A 16,359-nucleotide genomic window follows, 5' to 3' on the forward strand; every position below is an offset into this window, starting at 1 on the left:
AACAAAAAAGCAAAAGGTTTAAAACTAAATTGGTAAAAAAAAGGTTTATGACTAAGGACTTTGTTGGTAATTTTTCCTACTTGATTAATGAATAAACCTCGATGGGTCGAGATGGATACAAGGTTTACCTTGGAGGCTTTTTGATTAATTTTAATCAGTCAACTGTTCGGGCGTGATCACCCAAGCTCGTCGTGCCCAGGGGATCGACAATGGGTCAGCCTGTCCACGTTCTCAAGCGATTCGAGGGAAAATTAAGTGTGTGGGCGAGTCTAAGCCCCTTGGATGGTTCCATTTTTTTTTTTTTCGGGTCAAAACGATGGCGATGGCGATGGCGTAATAAAAGGTTATTTCAACGGCATTTTGAATTCCTTTCGAGTTTCGTGGGAATTGTTGAAGTGTTTGTCACAGAAATTTCACAAGCTTCAAAGGTCGAAGTCACAGAAGATACGACGACGCATGGGGCAATGGGATCCACTCCTAAACGGTTGAGCCAAACTCAACTACTGGGGGGCCTCAAAGGGATAGCTCGGGACGTGCAGCATCCAATGCAGAATCGATTATAGAATCGTCACGCCGTCTGATCATTGGCTTTGCTTGATTCATATTTGTTTTTATTCTCTCTTTATAAAGCAGAGTCGACCATTAGCTGAATCACCCAATGAGATTAAAGATGACGAAGATATGGGTGATTAGTCTTGCTAATGCAAGAGTCGAGACCCCTCCAGCAAAGTCGGGGCATTAAGATAAAAGCACGTGTCTCCAAAAAGTAATGCACGCGTCGACTAGTCAGAAAGTAATGCAAGAATCGAGACCCCTCCGACAAAGTCGGGACGTAAAGATAAAAGCATATGTTTCCAGAAAGTAATGCGTGCGTCGACTGGTTAACGAATTTTGTCGGATATAATTTTTAAAAATTTCCAAAGGTATAGAGTCCACCTTTTGAATATAACAATTTTTTTTTTTGTGACCAAAAAAACTATAACAAATTTTTTGACAAAAAAAAAATATGTAACACAGATGTGCCAACATCATTTAACAATTAATTATTTTTTAGGCCCCTTTTCTTTTTCTTTTTTTTTTTTAAAAAAAGGAGAAAAATTGGAAAATGCAAAGGCGGTTTCGCGCGCGCTTGCGACCCTATATAAACCTAATCGTTTCGTCCCTCGTTCGTCATTTCTTCGAACGGTTTTTTGAATCTCGGCGCGAAGAGATCTCCAGGTAAACGATGCGAACATTCTCTCTCGCTCGAATCTTCGACCATCGACGAATTCAATTCCTTCGTGCTTTCGCGATCGCCGCTTTGCTTCTTCCCGATTCGAACCGTTTCGATCTTAGAGCGCGCGTCGCGAGAAGGAAGGAATCGAGAATCGGAGGAGAGGAAATGGCGTTTCCTTCGAGATCGGGGGACCGCCGCGTCGCACGTCGATCGCTCGAATGATCGCCGCAGTCGGTAGCATTCGCACTCTCCTTCGCACGGCTCACTAGCCTGTTCATCGGATCGCGATATGACTGGTTTAGGCTTCTTTTTCATGCTCGTGATCGTGATCGTGATCGATTGCTGCTGGACTTTGTGGATGGATCTTCGATTCTGCGTAGCTCTGAATCGGATGCTGCTGGACTCGGCGAAGCTAAGTTCGTTTTGTTAGGACTGCTGCTGTGCTTAGTTGTTTGGAATTGAAACTTGCGCATGAGCGAGTTCATGGTGATTCTCTTTAGCAATGTTAAGATGGGAAATGGCGCTGCTGATTAGACCTGCAATGATTGTAGTTACTTCTCCGCATTGCTGTAATTTCAGTCTCGCAATGGTCGTTATGCTTGTTGAGCCGTGCAGTGCAGTGCTGTGCTGGGCTTTTTCTAATCGCATTGTTGACGATCATGTGTCGTTGCCATAAAGTATGCTCAGGCATGTATGGTAGCCGTCACGTTTTTCGCTTTTCCATTTTGCAGGCCGTAACTTGCTCTAGGAGAAATCGTTTGCACAGGATACGGTGTTGCTGTAATGGATTTGGTGATGCTAGGGAAGGGAACAGAATCTCTGAGGAAGCGCATGAAACCAGATGTATGCTAGTTTGTGTCCGACTATTTTGGAGGAGGCGAACAATAGCTGCTGCGAAATGTAGTTCTTTTAAGATCATGCTGTGTATCATCAGGTCAAAGAGAAGGAAGAGAACCCGGGACATAATGCTATCGCAGAGATGGTAGAAAAGGAAGAGACCGAGACAGACGTTGCTGGATCTGAAGAGATGGAGCTTCATATCGCTCACGTTCTTGATAAGATCGAGAGCTTCACTCAGCTGGTAACCAGCCGTGCCACAAAATGCGCATCGATTACCAGTCATTGCAGCCAAAATTCAGTCCATATTATGCGGTCGAGATCTTGATCTTAGGAAAGCATGATATCCTCGAGGATAAGTGCTCTCATTGCGTTTTCACTTATGTTAGGCTTTTTCTTTTGAGACCTAATTCACGTGTGCTCTGGAAGTGGCGTCCAATCATCTGCCTGCTTGAACTGTTAGACCTTAGAACCAGCATGTTTAGGTTGCTTCTAGGTGACTTCATGGCGGGCAGTTTCTGGATTTTTTTCGTGGGAATTGCCATGATTGTGCTGCTACATTACCTCTTCTTAATCAAAATCAGTTACTGCAGGTGTCAGAGCTGCTGGAATCAGGGAAAACAATGTTCAAGGAACTAAGTGATGAATTTGAAGAGCGGTTGATTGTGTGAGTTGTGACGAAAGTGGGGGGACAAAAGACAAGTCTCGTGATGAACTGAAATTCGATTTCACATTCTCAGGCACAAATTTGTTTTCTGCAGGATACACAAGGAACAGATGGAGAGGTGGCAGGATGAAATGAAGGAAATACGGCTGCTTGATGCCACGAATGAAGAAGTGAACGCCGCTTTACATAATGCTCGATATTTACTTCAGAACCCTCACGTAGACTCCTGAAAGGTGACTCTCATTGTATTTTCTTATATTAGCATCAATCTACATTTACTGTGAGCTGAGGAACTCCACAGGACCTAGTTTTTGAGCTGAAAGTTGTATTTTTGAACTCTCGGAACTGATCCGGTCTCTGGTGGAGACCAATTTTACCTGTGGTCATGAGGAGGAAAGTTCTCTTTTGCCTCTCAAGAAAACGCACAAGTTGTGAATGACTTGGAAACAGATCGCTATATCTAGCATTTAAGTCAATTGAGTTACCTCAGACATCATCTGCAATGGCCATCTTAGCAGCTTGGGTGCATTTGTTTTGAAGTGTGATGCCATTTCCAAATCAGGATGTTAGACCAATTTTCAGCTAATTTGGCATCTGTAACGTCTTTTTTAATTGCTTCAACCCAAATTGGGATGCCTCATGAGTCCCTGTTGATCATCACAGGAGCCACTCTATCGCATGATTATAATATTTCTAGATTATAAATGGCGAATAAGCTCTTGAAACTGCAAAAGGAAATGCCCTTCCCTTTCTTTAAGTTTCGGAGATTGCTGATGTTTCCAAGTAACTCTGCATCGAGAGAATCAATATGATGAAAACACTTCTGGAGAATACCAGCACTGGTCGTTTGAATGTTCGATTAGTAGTGTAAATTTGTGGCTGCATATTCTGTTATAGCTCCTACCTTGCCGGTGAAGAAGATTAAGTGGTCATAGAGACGTTGATTTACAAGCATTTGGAACCTCAAATTCCTTCTAACCATCTCATACATCCTGCCTCACAGATATGTGATCCAAAAATTAGCGAGATTTTTCAAGATTGGAGGTTCTTATCAGGTCAGTTCAAAATTGAAAATGGACGGTTACTTATGCAAAGTGTCTACTCAAACCCATTCGCGAAAACAAACACTAAACCTGTGGCCACGCAGCTATCTTGAACTTTTGGTTCAATGACGCCTTTAACTTGATCTGAGAACTAGGTACAATTAGCATCGGCAATGATCGAGAGAGAGAGAGAGAGGGAGAGAGATCAGCGTACGTTCCCTCTTTGATTGAATTTGACAAGGTGACTCCACGTGTGAATCATTGGGATAGATCACTTGTGGCATCACCCACGTGCTAACCACATGGAAGCTCCGCCAAACATGGCTTGGCTCATGGCACGCTAGTCATTTAAGACTTATACATTGCCGTACATCAAGTGCACAAAGTTGACCTTGATCCTGTCCTCCTACTCCCTATTCTTTCTGTATAGCCATCCTTCATAAACAAGGCAATTGCAGTTCCACATGGAAGGCCCGGATAGAGTGGTGGAAATAGCTTGTTTATACCCACTGACTTTGACTTTCGGTTATGCAGCTTGAATATCTACACCATCCATCTTCACCAGAGAATATAATAGTCCAGCCAACACAAGCAGAAAGGATTATAATAAAACTCTGCGCAGAATCTGATCACGCAGGCCAGAGACAACTTGCCATTTGACATTATTCCCCTTCCTCTTGGTTTATCGTGTTATCAACAACTTGGACCTCAACTGTACGACTAACGTACCACAGATTCTCTAACTAAATGTCAAAATATGATAATGCGGACGGTGGATTTATAAACTGCGCCTCAACTGTCTAAATTCCGTGAACTTAGACCCTTGAGGATTTTAATTTATTAAATATACTGTATCCTTAGACTTTCTTTGCGTACACCCAAGTTTGGGTAGTTCCTTTTTAATCACATCATATGAAAACAGTTATATATGTACAGATCATGCCGCTATTGAAAAGCAAATTTAACGATGAGGAAGTTTCTTAACAAATTTTCATTTCTGCTCAATGCTAGTAAGTTGCAGAAGATTTAATAAACAGTAAGAGCTATATTTCAAGCAAGTTCACCATGACTACCGACTTCAAATACAAGCAGCCGAAACAATTTGTGACAGGAGATTTATACACCTGCTTATTATTTTGAGGAAAATTTGACAGTTACTATTGGAACTAGCTAGCTCAAACTGCCCCTCTTTCTGTTACGTGTGGCATTTGTCACACTCCATGTGAACATGGAACATGTGTTTTTTTTTGCACCTTACATTTTATATGCGTTATGGTATGTCAGAGTGAATAATATATCATTTCGAGGAACATGGTTAAGTCAACTTATCTGTCATGTTATCATGCAAAGTTTGGAAATGTGAAACCTTCCGGCGGTTATCTCTATCGCCACCCCACCGGTATAACTTATAAGCTCATTATAAATAGCTCTGCGGTCCGACACCTTCAGCAATAACAAGAAGAAGAAGAAGGAGGAGGAGGGGAGACACAGAGAGAGAGACAGAGAGACAGAGAGACAGAGAGACAGAGAGAGACAGAGAGAATGGAAAAGGTGTCCATGCACGGTGGTCTTATACTTAGTCTTGGCCTGGTGTTGATGATCACTGTGCAACCAAATGGAGCAGCGGCTGCTTGGCTTAAAGCCCACGCAACTTTCTATGGCGGAAGCGATGCTTCAGGAACAATGGGTGAGTACTGCCTCTTTTTCTTCCTTTCATATTCACCTAATTATGCTCAAGCCACGATCATGTCCACTATTCAAAATGCATAAATGACCTGCAACTACTTTCACAAAGCCTCATCCTTCTCCTGCAGCATTCATGATCATCTGTGTAATTAATACAGATGGTAGATACGTATTGCTGATCGATCCTTTTTTGCAGCTTTACATTTTGACTGTCGATGGTTGTCTGACTTTGTTTCATGACGTGGATGGTGTTTCAATACTAAGATTGAATGATTAGAACTTGATCTAGGGAGTAATCTTTTGTGTACTCCTTATCGGAGCATGCAAAATCTCTCTCTGAAGAAGATGAGAACTGATAGGTGACCTTTTGGACGTGCAGGAGGAGCATGTGGATATGGGAATCTGAACACAGATGGCTATGGAATCAAGACGGCGGCGCTGAGTACGGCTTTGTTCAATGATGGCAAGTCGTGTGGTGGATGTTATCAAATAGTCTGTGATGGCACACAGGTTCCTCAGTGGTGTCTCAAGGGCACTTACATTACCATCACTGCCACCAATTTCTGCCCGCCAAATTATGCTCTCCCCAGTGACAATGGCGGGTGGTGCAATCCCCCAAGGCCTCACTTTGACATGTCTCAACCTGCATTTGAGACCATTGCCAAGTACAGTGCCGGAATTGTTCCTATTTTGTACAGGAAGTAAGTTCTATTCATGTCCACTTGTAACTTTTCTCGGTCTTTTCTGAATTTAGTTTGTCTAGGTTGCAACATGATTCAAGAAAGTTTATTAACTAGGTTTTCCCGGGCCATAATGCTATACAAAAAAAAAAAAAAAAAATTCAGGTGAAACCAGACCGAGCCAATGATTTCTTTATGTCCTTTTCTGGCTTCTCAGTATTTTTTAAATTGCAAGTTGGGTTCCTTAAATGTAGAAGCTTTTTCTGCTTTTGGCCCGCTGAATCCAATTTGGTCTTCTTAACTGGACAAGAATATGTAGACTGAAGACCCAACCTCTAGTTTTGGCACAAATTTGGCCATAAGAAAATCCGAAGAACTTGCTTAACCAGATTGTACTACATTATACTGAAATTAACAGGAAGAAGAGGAAGGATTTTGATGAGATTAACATCTTCTATTTCTCCTGAATCTTTTATTAGGGTTGGATGCAAGAGAAATGGAGGCATCAGATTTACCATCAACGGAAGGGACTACTTCGAGCTCGTCCTCATATCTAATGTAGGGGGAGCTGGAGAAATCTTGAATGTTTGGATCAAAGGGTCCAAGATGAACAATTGGGAAACCATGTCGAGAAACTGGGGGGCAAACTGGCAAAGCCTCAGCTATCTCAACGGCCAGAGCCTGTCCTTCAGAGTCCAGGCCAGCAATGGCCGAACCGTCACAGCCCTTAATGTGGTGCCTTCAAATTGGAATTTTGGCCAGTCCTTTTCTAGCAGCACCCAATTTTAAGAAGACGGGTGCAAATACTACGATTGATGCAGCCTCATCAATCGACTATAGAAAGGTTGCTTATCTCCCTTTGCCGTATGTATATTTCCATTTTTACACCTCATTTTACAATTGTATACATGGGGTTGTGCCGAGTATCTTCAAGGACCAACCCATGATGCAGAACTTTTTGAAGCTGGAGCTCTTAGCCGATGCTCAAAAGTTCAAGAAAGCAAAAGAATGACGTTAAGAATAAAAATATCTACTTGCTACGTTCTCTTAATATACATCTGCAAAAGCCAAAAAGCAAGAAACATAATGGAATTGCCTGAATGAATTCCTGGGCCATCAATTAGATCTTTCCCTTGAAGACAAATAGACACATTCCAAATTTGATTATGCCTTTCTTCCATGAATCCTTCAGAAGAAAAACGATACATTAGAGAATGAACTTTCCAATCAGGACTAAAAAGCTCAGAATTCCACACCAGGGACATCCATGTTCAGTTAACAATGAACAAGAGGCAGCCCTCCATTGAATAACTCAAAAGTAACTCATCAAAGAAAATCAGCTTTGCCCGAACCCTCTGTTCTTGGAGCCAGCATCTTTCTAGTTTTAGATGCATAGCTGTCCATAGAAATGCAGCTCGGTGAAGCAAAAAACCAATCATATTTATCTCCTCATACCCCAGTGGCACTCCTGTCTTCGAAAACGCTCTAGCATGAATTCACCCATTGCAGCTTGCCATTGTCCAGGTGCATCAGCATTATCATCAGCTGGTTTTGTCCAGCACCATCATCCTGTGAACTACAGTCCTTGTACAGCTGAGGATGCTCTGCAATTTTTTTCATCAACAAATAATTCATCAGAACTGGAATTTGAAGAGTGGTTGATTATGTGAGTTGTGGCGAAAGTGGAGGACAAAAGACAAGTCTCATGACAAACAGAAATTTGATTTCACATTCTCAGGCACAAATTTGTTTTCTGCAGGATACACAAGGAACATATGGAGGATTGACAGGATGAAGTTAAGGAAATATGGCTGCTTGATGCCTCCAATGAAGAAGTGCATGCTACTTTACATAATGACCGATATTTACTTCAGAACCCTCACGTAAACTCCTGAAATGTGAACCTCAGTATATTTTCTTTAATAAGTAGCCATCTACATTTACTAAGCTAGGGAACTCCACAAGGCCTAGTTTTGAGCTGAAGATTGTATTTTTGAACTCTCGGAACTGATCCAGTCTCTGTCAGAGACCAATTTGGCCTGCAGTCATGCTAAAGGAACTGCTATGAGGTGCAGAGTTATTTTTGCCTCTCAAGCAAACGCACAAGTTGCGAAGAACTTCGAAACAGATCGTTATATCTAGCACTTAAAATCAATTGAGTTACCTCAGACACCTCAGATATTGTCTGCAATGGCCATATCTTTGTAGCTTGGGTGTATTTGTTTTGAAGTATGATGCCATATCTCAATCAGGATGGTAGACCCATTTTCAGCTAATTTGGCATCTATATCATCTTTTTTAACTGCTTCACCGAAGTTGGAGTGCCTCATGAGTCCCTGCTGATCATCACAGGAGTCACTCTATCACATAATTATATGATTTCTAGATTAGAAGTGGTGAATAAGCTCTCGAAAACTGCAAAAGGGAATGCCCTCCCATTTCTTTACGTTTCAGAGATTTTTGATGTTTTAAAGTAACTTTGCATCAAGAATTTGAGCGAGTCCATATGACGAATACACCACACGAGAATTCAAGCACTGATCATTTGAATGTTCAATCAATTTTGTAAATTTGTAGCTGCATATTCTGTCGTAGGTCCTACCTCGCCTGTGAAGAAGAACAAGTTGTCATAGAGATATCGATTTACAAGCATTTAAAACCTCAAAGTTCTTGCTAAACATCTCATACATTTTACCTAACAAGAAATCCAAAAATCAGCAAGATCCTTCAAGAATGGAGGTTCTTATCAGGTAAGTCCAATATTGAAAATTGGAGCATACTCAAACCTGTTTGCGGAAACAAACACTAGATATGTGGCCACGCAGCTATCTTGAACTTTTCCAATGACATCTTTATCATTATTTGGAAACTAGATGCAGAATCCAATGTAGCATTGGCAATGATCGAGAGAGAGATAGATCAGCGTACAATGTACATTCCCTCTGTAGTTGAATTCGACAAGGTGACTCCATATGTGAATCACTGGGATAGATCACTTGTCGCATCACCCATGGGCAACTACATGGAAGCTCCGCCAAACATGGCTCGGCTTATGGCACGCTAATCATTTAACACTTATACATGGCCGTACATCCAGTGTACAGGTTTGACTTTGATGCTCTGCTCCTGCTCCCTTTCATTGTATTTTATATCTCCTATCCTTTCTATATAGCCATCCTTCATAAACAAGGCAATTGCAGCTCCACATGCGAGGCCCTGATAGAATGGTGGAAATAGCTTATTTATACCCACTGACTTTGACTTTCGGTTATGGAGCTTGAATATCTATGCCATCTATCTCCATGAGAGAACATAATAGTCCAGTCAACAGAAGCAGAAAGGATTATAATAGAACTTTCTGCACAGAATCTGACCATGCAGACCAGAGACAACTTGCGATATGACATTATCCCCCTTCATCCCCCTTCCTTTTGATTTATCATGTAATCGACTAACTCAACTGTACGACTAACATACCACAGATTCTCCAACTAAATGTGCAAACATGAAACTGCAGATGGTGGATGTACAAACTGCACCTCAACTGTCTAAATTCAATGAATTCAGACCCTTGAGGATTTTAAATTATTAAACGTATTGCATCCTAAGACTTTCTTTGCATACACCGAAGGTTGGGTAGTTCCTTTTCAATCACTTCATTTGAAAACAGCCATATATGTATAGATCATGCTCCTACTGAAAAGCACATTTAATGACGAAGATATTTCTTAACAAATCTTGCATTTCTTCTTTATGTTACTAAGTGCAGAAGATTTAATAAATGGCAAGAGCTAAATTTCAGGCAAGTTGGGACTCAAACGTGCCATGACTACCTATCTTCAAATATAAGCAGCAAAAACAATCTAATGTGACAGAAGATTATACAGCTGCTGATTATTTTAAGGAAAAATTGGCAGTCGCTGTAAGGAACATTTGAGAATTGCTATTGGAACTGGCCAGCTCAAACCGCCCCCCTTTCTTTTAAAGTTTCTCGGTGTGGCCTTTGTCACCCTCATTGTGAACATGGAACATGTGTTTTGTTACCCCTTACATTTTATTTGCATTATGGTATGTCATGAATGATTAAGATTTGGGGGAATAACATATCATTTTGAAGAACATGGTTAAGTCAACTTATCTGTGATGTTATCATGCAGAGTTTGGAAATGTGAAAACTTCCGACAGTTATCTCTATCTCCGTCCCACCAGTATATCTTATTAGCTCATTATAAATAGCTCTGCAGTCGGCCACCTTCAGCAATAACAAAACGAGAGAGAGAGAGAGAGAGAGAGAGAGGGAGGGAGGGAGAATGGAAAAGGTGTCCATGCATGGTGATCTTGTACTGAGTCTTGGACTGGTGTTGATGATCACCGTGCAACCAAAGGGAGCAATGGGTGAGTACGACCTCTTTTCCTTCCTTTATATTCACCTAACTATGCTCAAGCCACGATCATAACATTTGAAATGCACAAATGACCAGCAACTACTTTCACAGAGCGTCATTCTTCTCCTGCAGCATTCATGACCGTCTGTGTAATTACTACAGATGCTAGATATGGATTACTACAGGTGCTAATATGGATTGCCGATCTGCCTTTTTCACAGCTTTACTTTTTGACTGTTGATGGTTGTCTGACTTTGTGAAGTCCTTCTATAGGTCATATTTCATGACGTAAATGGTGTTTCGATACTAACATTGAAGGATTAGAACCTGCTCTAGGGAATAATCTTTCGTATACTCTTGTCAGAGCATGCAGAATCTCCCTCTGAAGAAGATGTAAACCGATAGGTGACCTTTGGACTTGCAGGAGGAGCATGTGGATATGGGAATCAAGACGGCGGTGATGAGTACGGCTCTGTTCAATGACAGCAAGTCGTGCAGCGGATGTTATCAGATAGTCTGTGATGCCATACAGGTTCATCAGTGGTGTCTCAGGGGCACTTCTATAACATGCCACCAATTTCTGCCCGCCAAACTATGCTCTCCCCAGTGACAATGGCGGATGGTGCAATCCCCCAAGGCCTCACTTGGACATGTCTCAACCTGCATTTGAGACCTTGCCAAGTACAGGGCCGGAATTGTTCCAATTTTGTACAGGAAGTGTGTCCTATTCTTGTGCACTCGTACAGTTTCTTGGTCTTTTCTGAATTTAGTTTGCCTAGTTTGCAACATGATTCGAGAAAATTTATTAACCGGGTTTTCCCGGGCCATAGTGCTAGACGAGAAATTCCAGTGAAACCAGACTAAGCCGATCATTTCCATATGTTTTTTCTGGCTTCTGAGTATATTTTGAATTGCAAGTTGGGTTACTTAAATATAGAACCTTCTTCTGCATTTGGCCTGCTGAATCCCATTTAGTCTTCTTAACTGGACAAGGATATGTAGACTGGAGACTCCCAACCTCTAGTTTTGGCTCAAATTTGGCCCTAAGAAAATCCGTTAAAACTTGCTTAACCAGATTATACTACATTACACTTGTACAAGAATAGTTACAGCCACAAAAACAGGACGAAGAGAAAGGATTTCGATGAGATTAACATATTCTATTTCTCCCGTATCTTTCATCAGGGTTGGATGCAGGAGAGATGGAGGTATAAGGTTGACATTCAACAGAAGGGACTACTTCGAGCTCTTCCTCATATCCAATGTAGGGGGAGCCGGTGAAATCTCGAACGTATGGCTCAAAGGGTCCAAGATGAACGAGTGGGAAACCATGTCGAGAAACTGGGAGGCAAACTGGCAAAGCCTCAGCTATCTCAACGGCCAGAGCCTGTCCTTCAGACTCGAGGCCAGCAATGGACGAACCATCACAGCCCTTAACGTGGCACCTTCAGATTGGAAGTTTGGCCAGTCCTTCTCCAGCAGCACCCAATTTTAAGAAGAAGGGTGCAAATACTACTATTGATGCAGCCTCATCAATCAACTATAGAAAGGTTGTGCTTATCTCCCTTTGCCGTATGTATCTACACTTCATTTTACAATTGTATATATGGGGTTGTGCCGAGTACCTTCAAGGACCAACCCATGATGCAGAACTTTTTGAAGCTGGAGCTGTTAGCTGATGTTCAAAGGTTCAAGAAAGCAAAAGAATGACGTTAAGAATAAAATATCTACTTGCTACACTTCTCTTAATATACATCTGCAAAAGCCAAAAAGTCAGAAACATTAAGGAATTGCCTGAATGACTTCCTGGGCCATCAACTAGATCTTTCCCTAGGAAGAAAAGAGAAGCATTCTAGATTTGATCATGCGGTTCTTACGTGAATCCTTCAGAAAAAAATGATACAATAGAGAGAGAGCTTTCCAATCAGGACTAAAAAGCTCGGAATTCCACAACAGGGATATCCATGTCCAGTTAACAATGAACCAGAGGCGGGCCCTCCATTGAGTAACTCAAAAGGAACTCATCAAAGAAAATCGGCTTTGCCCAAAGCTTCTGTTCTTGGCTCTAGTTTTAGATGTATAACTGTCCATAGAAGTGCAGCTCAGTGAAGCAAAAAACCAATCATCATTATCTTCTCATACCCCGGTGGCGCTCCCGTCTTCGAAAACGCTCTAGCATAAATTCATCTGTTGCAGCTTGCCGTTGTCCAGGTGCATCAGCATTATCATCAGCTGGTTTTGATCCAGCACCATCATCCTGTGAACTACGGTCCTTGTACAGCTCAGGATGATCTGCAATTTTTTCCATCAACAAATATTTCATCTGAACTGGGATTAACATGAAAATTCTCTGCATGATGCAATCAACAAATTATAGGAAACAGAAATTTGCATGCAATCTGGCTAAAGAATCCAGTTAATCCAAACAAATCCATGTATTCACACACTATGGACCACCCAGCCACAATCCAAGCCAAAGTCTAAAAGCCTGTTTCTGGGGTGGCTATGATTTTTTATCCGAGACCTTTTTGCTTTGTACCTTGAGGCCCATGATTATTCACTTGCAACTTTAGATAAGATGATTTTCAACATTACGTCTTTTGAATTTAATTTTTTTGTTCGACTAATCATTTAGCATATATAATTCGATCCTATATTTCGCATTTCAAAAGATTATTTGCCAAAAGCTAAAAGCCAAAAGTAGATGCAGTATGCCACCGGCTCTAATTCAGTACTCATCATGAGATGAAGAAAGGGAAAAAGGAAAAGAACCTCTTCTAAGTTTTTCAGCATAATCTCTGCCACGATGGAAATAATCTGCACTGTAACTTGCGGGGATGTTAAAGTCAGATTTTGCCCTTCCCATGAGCCTCTTCTCCTGCAGAAGCTTTTTAGCAGCCTCTGTCTCCTCAATGTTTTTCAACTTGTATCTGCAGAATTAAAGATGCAATCGTAGAAAGAAATAAGAATATGCCTCCTTCACGTTGGAAAGAATACAATAAGATCCATAAAGAATGTGTCTGATATAATGGTGCAAGTGCGCTGACTTCAATCTTAAACACAATTGCAAAATTGAAATCAAAGCTAAGGGCGTACTCAATTGGAAGCTGAACCTCAGCAATTCCAGTTGTCCACTGGGTAGACCCTTCATCTGAAGTTCGCTTCTTCACCTGTGACAAATTGCATGAACATATTTGGGGTTATCAGCTCATGCATGAAAACCCTAAGTAGCAATCCAAATCAAAGGGCTGCTTAGCCTATTCATGGATTTATTACCAAAATATTCATTGTACCGGACAGAAATACTAGAGGATCATGTTAACAATTTTAAAAGTGAAAAGCTAGAAACTTTGCTGTTTCCTCATGGGAGGAAAAATAACATTGAGAAACTTAATTTGAAAAGGATATGCTTCTTTTTGAGTAACTCACTTTAAGATGCTCTGGAATCTTGTACAGTTCATCTTCCGCACTCTTTATATCATTCTCAACTTGATCACTTTTATTAATATTCCTTCCCCTTTTCTTCGCCAATTCTTGCTCAACATATTTCACCCTGTTGCAACAGATATAACAATAGCAATTATAAGAAGTGCGACAATTGAAGCTGACAGGTGCAATATCTTAACGAGATTAAATAGCTAAACATAATACAGCATGTGGATTGGACCCTTGAGGAGTAAAATTGGTGGAGAAAAAGTTCCATTTATTTTATCCAGATAAACCAGCCAAAATGTCAGAAAAAAATGAAGGCACCTCCAATGTGGGAACCTTTAAAGCCTAACAACCCATAAGGGCTATAGTAAGAACTCAAAAGCTGAAGAAGCATGAGATTTTTCTAACCCCTGTTTGTCAAATCAATTATGGTGATGAATATAACCAATGGACCTTCCTCTTTTTCTGAAAAACCTTTTGAGAGGTTGCTACATCTTGCCAATGGTAGAAGCATCTTTTTGTGACAGATGAGAAATTATAATTTCTTCAATGTCTCATTTATAATGTACATTGAAATACTCAGTTTGGATCATGTTCAGAAAAAGTGATTCCATAATGTTCAGTAAAATCAAATAAAACCAGCTACAAATTCCAGCTCCAGAAAATATTCATGATAGAAATTCCTAATCAAGTCAAGCTACCAGCATTTCTTAGTAGAATCTAAGAGACTGCAGTCCTCAGTGAAGAGGAAATGGCAGTACTACTCCAAGTAACAATTCTAAGTTTCTAACCTAACATATTCGAAAACTATTGGATCCCATTTTCTTGACATGCCTCAAAAACCGGTCACCCAAGGTGTCGCTATAACACACGCAGCTCCAATACACACAAACTTCTCGAACCTACTGATTCAATTCTCAAATTCAAGTTTTTGAGCTAAATAAACATCCCACTTGCATGGGATACAGCAAATTAAACTAACTACCGCCATCAACAGAAATACAAAGCATGAAGAAGCTGAAACAAAAGAAAAAGGAAATATATTGCTCAGGCTCCTTGTAAGATTATGACCATGCAGACAATTTCTAAGCGCTCACTATCTTTGCCTTCTTCTACAACATCCGATGTAAGCCCAGCCGTTCGTGGAGATGTAATCGACCAGGCCTAGCAGTGATAATTCAAGGCAAGATTGAAAATTTATCTTTTTTTTTCAGTTTCCACAACCCCAAGCGTTCGGTGCTCGCTGCGAACTCACATGTTGGGATCTTCGACCATGACCGCGGTCTCCTGCGCAAAGGTGTCCTGAAGGACCAGGTCCTCCTTCTCGCCCTCGCCGCCCTCGCTCTTCTCGACCGGCTTCGCGGCCGAGCCCGCGCGAGCCCCGACGCCGCCGCCGCCGCCGCCGCCGCCGCCGCCCTTCTGCGCCGTCAGGAGGGCGGGGATCCCGGATCTCCTCTCCCGCTGCTTCTGCAGGAACTTCACCTCCTCCAACGCCAACCTGATTCCACAAACCACCAAATCGAAACCGCGTCACTCACTCACCCACCGCGACGCCAACCGGAAGAAGAAGAAGAAGAAAGCAACCGAGAAATCGTTCGCTCGTCACCTCCGCTCTTCTTCGTCATCGGAGCGGCTGCTGTCCGCCCCGTTCCCTGCTCCTGCTTCGCCCTCGTCCTCTTGGAAAGACCGCTTCCTGAAGTTCTTCTTCCGCTGCTGCATCAGGGATTTTGATTGATTGATCGATCGGTCGGTCGGTCGATTCCTCGTTCCGAATTCGGCCGAAGCGGATCGGCTCACGGTCGATTTTGCAGTTCCTCTTTTCTTCGCTGCTCGACCGCGCTCCCCAACTCTAACCAGGGAGAAAATGTAGAACGGGCGAGGTAATGATTTCACATTAATCCGGACCAATCACGTGCTCTCGTTTTTTTAATAAAAATTCCTGCTAGAAGTATACAAGTACGATAATGGGCCTCTCTACAGGTGTTTGCTAGCCATGTATGTAGGGGCAAATTTGGAAGAAAAAAATGAGCCGGAATATAACCGCTACGTCAGAATTGGGTGCAAAGAGCCAGCCCCGACTGACCTAGTGGATAAATCGGGAATACATAGACAAAACCAGCAATTTGGATCAGAGAATGCAATCGCATTTTGAGATCGCAATTGAACAAATTGAGCAAGTTCAAATTGATGCGACGTGAAACGTAGTAATCTGAAAGTGCCGTGGAGAGCTACCTCGAATCTCTTCCCTTTATCAACTTTGTCAAGATCCTCCTTTTCTTTTGAAAAATGGGCTATTTCGATCGCTCCACAAGCAACACACGACACAAGTTGTTTTTAAGCAAGGCAGTTTCAAGCTAATATATCATAGAATTAATAACATAAAAAGCCCTAAATTAATACAATGATAATTTTA

The 16,359-nt window shown here is 41.6% G+C and overlaps 3 protein-coding genes and 1 pseudogene across 3 annotated transcripts; 3 read left to right on the forward strand and 1 right to left on the reverse strand.

Moving 5' to 3' along the window:
- Positions 1-1,163: 1,163 nt before the first annotated feature.
- LOC104434176 (hypothetical protein) lies at positions 1,164-3,306 on the forward strand. The gene is made up of 5 exons (XM_010047160.3): positions 1,164-1,218; positions 1,948-2,059; positions 2,151-2,297; positions 2,647-2,720; positions 2,815-3,306. The coding sequence occupies exons 2-5, from the start codon at positions 2,000-2,002 to the stop codon at positions 2,948-2,950; spliced, it is 417 nt and encodes a 138-aa protein (XP_010045462.2). The 5' UTR covers positions 1,164-1,218; positions 1,948-1,999; the 3' UTR covers positions 2,951-3,306.
- Positions 3,307-5,267: 1,961 nt separating this feature from the next.
- LOC104434186 (putative expansin-A17) lies at positions 5,268-7,124 on the forward strand. The gene is made up of 3 exons (XM_010047167.3): positions 5,268-5,450; positions 5,829-6,150; positions 6,609-7,124. The coding sequence occupies exons 1-3, from the start codon at positions 5,306-5,308 to the stop codon at positions 6,916-6,918; spliced, it is 777 nt and encodes a 258-aa protein (XP_010045469.2). The 5' UTR covers positions 5,268-5,305; the 3' UTR covers positions 6,919-7,124.
- Positions 7,125-10,439: 3,315 nt separating this feature from the next.
- On the forward strand, positions 10,440-12,009 carry LOC104454549 (annotated as a pseudogene).
- A 194-nt stretch (positions 12,010-12,203) lies between these two features.
- On the reverse strand, positions 12,204-15,840 carry LOC104434197 (protein COP1 SUPPRESSOR 2). Its single transcript, XM_010047176.3, has 6 exons — positions 15,553-15,840; positions 15,202-15,444; positions 13,944-14,067; positions 13,611-13,684; positions 13,287-13,444; positions 12,204-12,806 (listed from the first exon to the last, which is right to left on the reverse strand). Exons 1-6 carry the CDS (start codon positions 15,663-15,665, stop codon positions 12,643-12,645), a joined length of 876 nt encoding a protein of 291 aa, XP_010045478.2. The 5' UTR covers positions 15,666-15,840; the 3' UTR covers positions 12,204-12,642.
- Positions 15,841-16,359: the final 519 nt, after the last annotated feature.

This window comes from Eucalyptus grandis, chromosome 1 (genome assembly GCF_016545825.1).
Source record: "Eucalyptus grandis isolate ANBG69807.140 chromosome 1, ASM1654582v1, whole genome shotgun sequence".
Lineage (NCBI taxonomy): Eukaryota > Viridiplantae > Streptophyta > Magnoliopsida > Myrtales > Myrtaceae > Eucalyptus > Eucalyptus grandis.